At 50.2% G+C, this 7,724-nt stretch overlaps 1 protein-coding gene across 1 annotated transcript; it reads left to right on the top strand.

Moving 5' to 3' along the window:
• The first annotated feature begins 5,218 nt into the window (after positions 1–5,218).
• On the top strand, positions 5,219–6,823 carry LOC121489460 (ubiquitin carboxyl-terminal hydrolase 17-like protein 6). Its single transcript, XM_041752501.1, has one exon. The coding sequence runs from the start codon at positions 5,219–5,221 to the stop codon at positions 6,821–6,823; it is 1,605 nt and encodes a 534-aa protein (XP_041608435.1).
• Positions 6,824–7,724: the final 901 nt, after the last annotated feature.

The following is a 7,724-nucleotide window of genomic DNA, read 5'->3' as shown; positions in this document are numbered from 1 at the left end:
CTTATATTCCCTTTCACTATGATTTATATTCCCCAAATGAATGAGAACATATAATATTTGTCCTTCTCTGATTGACTTACTTCACTCCGCATAATACCCTCCAGTTCCATCCACGTCGAAGCAAATGATGGATGTTTCTTGTTTCTAATGGCTGAGGAATATTCCATTGTATACAGAGCCCAGAGCTTCTTTATACATCATCTGTCTATGGACACCGAAGCTCCTTCCACAGTGTGGCTATTGTGGACATTGCTGCTAGAAACGTCGGGGGGCAGGTGTCCTGGCGTTTCACTGCATCTGTATCTTTGGGGTAAATCCCCAGCAGTGCAATTGCTGGGTCGTAGGGCAGGTCTAATTTTAACTCTTTGAGGAACCTCCACAGTTTTCCAGAGTGGCTGCACCAGTTCACATTCCCACCAACAGTGCAGGAGGGTTCCCCTTTCTCCACATCCTCTCCAACATTTGTGGTTTCCTGCCTTGTGAATTCTCCCCTTTCTCACTGGTGTGAGGTGGTATCTCATGGTGGTGTTGATTTGTATTTCCCTGATGGCCAGTGGTGCGGAACATTTTCTCATGTGCATGTTGGCCATGTCCATGTCTTCCTCTGTGAGATTTCTCTTCATGTCTTTTGCCCATTTCATGATTGGATTGTTTGTTTCTTTGCTTTTGAGTTTAATAAGTTCTTTAAAGATATTGGAAACTAGCCCTTAATGTGATGTGTCACTTGCAGATATCTTCTCCCGTTCTGTAGGTTGTCTTGTAGTTTTGTTGACTGTATCCTTTGCTGTGCAAAAGCTTCTTATCTTGATGAAGTCCCAATAGTTCATTTTTCCTTTTGTTTCCCTTGCCTTCATGGATGTATCTTGCAAGAAGTTGCTGTGGCCAAGTTCGAAAAGGGTGTTGCCTGTGTTCTCCTCTAGGATTTTGATGGAATCTTGTCTCACATTTAGATCTTTCATCCATTTTGAGTTTATCTTTGTGTCTGGTGTAAGAGAGTGGTCTAGTTTCATTCGTCTGCATGTGGCTGTCCAGTGTTCCCAGCACCATTTATTGAAGAGACTGTCTTTCTTCCAGTGGATGGTCTTTCTTGCTTTGTCGAATATTAGTTGACCATAGCGTTGAGGGTCCACTTCTGCATTCTCTCTTCTGTTCCATTGACCTATGTGTCTGTTTTTGTGCCAGGACCACACTGTCTTGATGACCACAGCTTTGTAGTACAACCTGAAATCTGGCATTGTGATGCCCCCAGCTATGTTTTTCTTTTTTAAAATTCCCCTGGCTATACGGGGTCTTTTTTGATTCCACACAAATCTTAAGATGATTCCTTCCAACTCTCTGAAGAAAGTCCATGGTATTTTGATAGGGATTGCAATGAATGTGTAAATTGCCCTAGGTAGCATTGGCATTTTCACAATATAAATTCTTCCAATCCATGAGCATGGAATATTTTTCCATCTCTTTGTCTCTTCCTCCATTTCTTTCAGAAGCGTTCTGTAGTTTTTAGGGTATAGATCCTTTACCTCTTTGGTGAGGTTAATTCCTAGGTATCTTATGCATTTGGGTGCAATTGTAAATGGGATTGACTCCTTAACTTCTCTTTCTTCAGCCTCATTGTTAGTGACAGAAATGCCACTGACTTCAGGGATTGATTTTATATCCTGTCACATTGCTGTAGGTCTAGCAATCTTGGGGTGGAGTCGTTTGGGTTTTCTATGCACAGTATCATGTCATCTGCTGCCCTGCCTCCTGTCAGGTGTACGGCTCAGTGGGAGTTGTTTATCCTGTGAGGCCCCTGCTCAGACCCAGGTACAGGGTGACACCAGGTGGGACAACAGTGCCGGCGGCCAGCTGTCCATCCCTGGCGTCAGCTTCCACATTAACCACCACAGCTCCCAGTGCGCAGGGGCCTGGGTACTCCGGGGCGTGGGCGCTGACCTGTACAGTTCCGTGGCCCAGGAGCAGGAATGACCTGGCTGTCCTGGGTCCTCCTGACCTCTGCCTGACCCAGGGGAGCACTGGATCCTGGCTTGTGTCCCCCAGTGCTCTGGGCCCCGGGGCTTGCAACACTGTGAATGGACCTGATGTGAAATTTAGAAACATCAGAGTAAATTTTGTGCAAGGTTAACTTATCCTTTTTAAAAATAAAATACATTAGATATTACGGAAGGTATATGAAAAGCATAAAATATAGGAACAGCGCAATGACGGTGAGGGGAAGGCTCCATTGGGCTGAAGACTCCAGGAGCCCCACAGCAGGAGCTGGGCGGGCTCCAAAGGTGGTTCACAGGGCTGCTCCGGCCCTGAGGCCAGTTGCTCCATCAAGTTAGGAGGCTGCTCGGGCGCATCCACTACCTCGAGAGCAGGGGGTGGCTGTGCTCCTCCTCCAGGGCTCCCAGGGGTGCAGGGGGTTCCTCCAGGGTGGACCAATGAACTAGAGCAGTGACCACTATCTGCAGGGGCTTCGCCTCCCCAGCGGGTGCCTCAGCGCGGGCCAAGCCCTCAGCCCCAGCAGCCAGGACGGCCTCGATCCCCTCAGGCCCTGACGGGGCAGCAGGCCCCATGGTCGGACCTGGGGCGCGCTCCTGAGCTGCTTCAGGGCGTTTTCCTTGGGCTGAAACTGTAGCTCCCAGAAGCCAAAGTATCACCCATCAGGACGGACTGTCCACGTCCCTCCCAAATCAAGGCCACTCTTCCCACAGCTCAACATGTGTGAGGGCAAGACCCCTGGGAGGTGTCCCCAACCTGCAGCCCGTGGGGTGGGGTGTGAGCCCACCTCCTGCTCCAGGCTAAGCTGCAGGGAGGCTGGAGCCTCGGCCCGGCCCCTATCCCCAGCTTGTCCAACCACAGGCCTCCTCACCCCCAGCCTCTGGCTCTGCTGCATGGAGGCATCTGAATTGCTGGAGGTAATGCAGAGCACGGAGTTCCACATCTGAGCCTGGCATGCACTGCCTCAGGAATTCCAGAATCATCCTCAGGGAGGAAAATTCTGGGAGCTGACAAAAGTTGTCCTGATAATAATCCAGCCATATTTCCAGCATGCAGGAGATGGCCCTGGGGAGGGACAGGGGGCACAGGCATCAGAAGATGGGCCCCCTCACTCACAGGTGCCCTGGGGAAGTCCTGCAGGACCCGGGCCCCAGTCTCCCTCTCGGGATGTTGGAGGCAAGTCCTGCTCCTCGTCCCCCTGCCACCTGGTGGTCCTGCCTGCCACAGGCCTGCTCCCCGAGGAGGGGCTGGCACGTAGCCTCTGTGCCGAGAGCCCACGCCCAGTGGGTGACAATCACTGTCTTTCTAGGGAACAAGCGGGGCTCCCTCCTCAGCCTGGTCCCTGCCCACCTGCCCCTTGAGTCCACCGGCAGGCGTCCGGGGACGGGGGGCGTCTGGCCTGTCATTGCCCTCACTGCACACACTGTCCTCTGGGAAGGTCCAAGCTAGGAGGGCTCAGGCTATGTGTCCTGCAGGGCCTTGCCAGGAGCCACCCAGGACCGCCTCCTTCCCTCCTGTGGCTCTGGGCTGCCTCCCTCATGAGGGGCCCCCTTGGGGGGTTCTTCCACTGACCCTAATCTCCCATCTCCCTCTAGGCGGGACCGCCAGGTCTGGCAACCCTCACTGGGCCTCCTGAGCACCTGCTGTGCCCCCGGGTCCAGGTGCCACCAGATTGGGGAGTGCGATGCTCCCCACCCCCTCTGTTTTGGGTCCCATGTGTGGGGCAAAGAGAAGGTTGCAATAAAGTGGATTTGGTGGAGATTGAAATTTCTGCAAGTGAAAAAATATTGGTACATTTCGGCGTGGAAATTAACCTCAGGACTCATGTTTCCTGACTGTTGGTATTTTACCAACACTTCTGCTCAATCTAGCGCTAATGGCAATAAAAATGGGGTCAAACTTTCAGGATATTCATGATGTAATATTAATTTTGTCAATTAACACTTTCATTTATAAACGGAGATATCATAAAGAGCGTCCTATACAATACCTTTTTTTTGGACTCCGTGGTTACAGAATAAATATCCTAAAACATGGTGGCTTAAGAGATGACACTTTTATTCTCTTAGTGTCCAGGGACAACAAGTGAATATCAAGAACTCTGAAGGGGTTAGGGATTGTGAAGCCCAGTCCCTGACCAAGGCCTGGCAAAATGCTCCTGTTTGTCTTGGCCTCTGGTCAGTAAAAAAGACAAATGGACTTAGGTTTACGCCTTTCCTAAGACTTATCAAAATTCATAAACTGGAAATGGTCATGGTCACAAGTAGGAATGAATTGTCGTTTCGACTCAAATGTGTTTCAGCAGACACTCCCAATTCTGTAAGCAGAATAAGCCATAATGACACTTCCAAACCACGAGCTAACCCCCTGCCTTCCTCCCTGCATCTACAACTGCCAAAACCATAATGTGTAAAAAAGGTGCAAGCCTATGACATACTCCAATTCAATCAAAAGTACATAAAGAATATTGGTGTAGAATTACCTGAGGAAAAGTTAAAATTAGGCATATAAACACTGGATTTAAGATATAGACCTGTCAGAAAAGGAGCTTTAAAGAAATGTTTCCCAAAAGCATAAAACCAGCCAGAGGATTTCACTTGTAGACCTCAGACACACCTAGGCAGACAATGGTATTCATCAAGACCTTCATCATCTTTGTATATTGGAATCGTAGTAGACGGAGATGAAGGTGTAGAAGCAAGCTATGGATGCCATATTCCCAAATAATTGGTTACAGCTACAAACATTCTGCTGGTGAGGGGAACGTGTTCCTATGTGATATCTCAGCTCCTTTGGGAAAGTGATCTTCCCTGTCCTAGAGCACTAATGTCTAACACTCCTTGGCTCGCTTGGGGTTACTCAAAGGAAAGGACATTCAACAAGTTTTCCTCTGAACATAGAAACTCTGAACAAATTCTGTTCAGAAAGGTGCAGGGACAGTTAAGGAGGTTGAGAATAATCTGAAAGTGTTGCCTTTTGTGGGAGGCAAGGTTAGGAGCTGGGCTGACCTGAATGGTCTCCCTCAGAGAGGGACCACACCCGAATCCTGTCATCCAATCAAGCAATTAGAGTGGATTAGAGGACTTTGTGCCTATCCCAAGGCCCAAAAGCCATTAAAGGTGGAGGTGAGGGTCACAATCTGCCATTTGGAAACTGGCTCAGTGAGAGGAGCATCCCTTTGCCACCTGAAGCTCCTGGTTGAATGTATCTTGTGGACACTGTTTCTGCAGGCATGGAGGCTGCCCACCTCCCCCGCTCAGAGGAGCCTCAGTTCAGTGCCTCTCCCAAACCCCAGTCATGCTGGTCATGGAGAGGCGGTGCTGAAGTCCATGGAGGACCCTCTGTGCCCGAGAGGACATCCCCTGCATCAAAGACACTCTCCTCCCCGACTGACCCGTTGGCTCCCGCAGCACCAGGGCTGCCTCCCACCAAGACGCCTCTGCGTTGGAAGAGCCTTTCCCAGGTGGGAGCTGGGCTTCAGAACATGGGCAACACTTGCTACGTGAATGCGACCCTGCAGTGTCTGACCTACACAGAGCCCCTCGCCAGCTACATGCTGTCCCAGCAGCACGGGACCACCTGTAGGAAGCAGACATCCTGCATGCTGTGTACTCTGCAGGCTCACCTGACGCGGGTTCTCTGCCGTCCTGGACGTGTGCTCCGGCCCCTGCCACTCCTGCTCGCCGCCTTCCACAGAGGCAAGCAGGAAGATGCCCATGAGTATCTCATGTTCATTCTGGATGCAATGCAGCAAGCATGCTTGCCTGAGGACAAGCCCTCAGACCCTGAGCGTCCTCACGACAGCACCCTCATCCAGCAACTCTTTGGGGGGTACTGGAAGTCGCAAATCCAGTGTCTCCACTGCCAAGGCATTTCGAGCACTCTGGAACCTTACCTGGACATCAGCCTGGACATCGGGGCTGCTCAGAGTGTCAGCCAAGCTTTGGAGCAGTTGGTGAAGCCCCAACTGCTGGAAGGTGAAAATGCCTACCATTGTAGTAAGTGTCTAGAGAAGGTGCTTGCGTCCAAGGTGTTGACTTTGCACACTTCCCCGAAGGTCCTCATCCTGGCCTTGAAACGATTCTCAGACTTGACAGGCCACAAAATGACTAAGGAGGTGCAATATCCTGAGCGCCTTGACATGCAACACTACCTGTCTGAGCAGAGGGCAGGACCCTTGGTTTATGTGCTCTATGCCGTGCTGGTGCATGCTGGGAGGAGTTGCCACAGTGGACATTACTTCTGTTTTGTAAAGGCAGGAAATGGCCAGTGGTTTAAAATGGATGATGCTAAGGTCAGTGCCTGTGATGTGACTTGCGCGCTGCGCCAACCTGCCTATGTCCTCTTTTATATGCAGAAGACTGATCTGGAAGGAGACCTTGGGAGGGAGTCAGTCGAGGGAGGACTCGCATCTCCCGAGGCAGATCCCACGGTGGTGGGTGAGGCCTCAGGAGAGCCAGCAACGGATCCCTCCGTGAACCTTCCTGAGTTGGAGGAGCGTGGGGAAGAGACCTCAAGGCAACAAATGACATTAGAGCAGTGGAGATGCCTCCAAGAACGCAACCGACCTAAGCCTGAACTGAATGTCAGGAGAAGAGAAATTGCTCTTCCTGAGGACGCAGTCATCCTTCACCACTCCAAATACACACCTGAGATGCCGAAGAATCATCCTCAACAGACCTTCGACCTGCTCACCACTGCAGCTGGGATGATCCCACCTCAGGTGGCCGGGGACGTGGCCAAAGTCCCGCGTGTGCCAGGGAGAGCCAGACCTACCAAGAGGACGAGCAAGAAGGGACAGAGGTCTGGGGAAGCAGTCCAGGGATGCGCCTCCTAACTTTGGTGCACAAGGGCGCACACACCCACAAACACAGCGTCTCTCACTCCAAACCCGAACACAGTCCCATCCTGGAAATATTTTGTGTTGTGTGAAGTGTGTGTTCAGTGTGTGTGGAAGAACCATCTATCTGGTGTGTTCATGGGATATGGCCTTCAACTGAAACTAGAGGACACTGATATTTAAAACTGGTTCTTTGTCAGGATCTTATATTGGGATAGTGTGGATTTCATACAGGGTGTATCGAGGAACCTGCCTCTCCTTCAGCCTTGGGGAGAGGGGGGCCACTTGCAGGTGAGAGGCAGTGAGCAGTCATGGTTGAGAGTGGACCTGGGGTTGGAGTGATTTTATTTGACCCTCCCGTGATGCTCCCACTTCCCATTGCTTCTCTTCTATTTATATTGAAAGAATATTTTCCTAAACAAAAGTATTTGTGGGGTCTTGCTAGCAATACACATTGCTTTTGGTCATTGCTTGGAAATTGTAAGAAAGGGATTAAATGCTTATTTTGGGGGAGATAACTGCATCCAGCCTGGTGGAATCACGTTGATTATATTATGTTCACTTCACTCTCTCCCACATTAACACTGAAGAGAAGGAAACGAACAAGGACTCGTATTCCAAAGGGAAATGCCCAGCCTCCTTTGAACATAAGTTTTTACGACTATTTTGCTACCATCTGCTCTGAGGCACCTCCTGACACAGAAGTGGACTCTGGATTTCAGACCAGTTCAAATTCAAATTTGGACCTGGGTTGATACCTCTGGAAAACAGTGCCAAGTTCATGAATCTAGCAAAAGGTTTTTGAGGTCAGGTTATAGGTGCTCTGCGTTATCTTTTTATTTTTACAGAAGAGATTGTCAAATTATTGTAGAATGGAAATTATTGCATGACCACCAAA

This window comes from Vulpes lagopus, chromosome 4 (assembly GCF_018345385.1).
Source record: "Vulpes lagopus strain Blue_001 chromosome 4, ASM1834538v1, whole genome shotgun sequence".
NCBI classification, from domain to species: domain Eukaryota; kingdom Metazoa; phylum Chordata; class Mammalia; order Carnivora; family Canidae; genus Vulpes; species Vulpes lagopus.
Note: the sequence above shows the minus strand (reverse complement) of the source record. Positions and strands in the feature narration are given on the sequence as shown.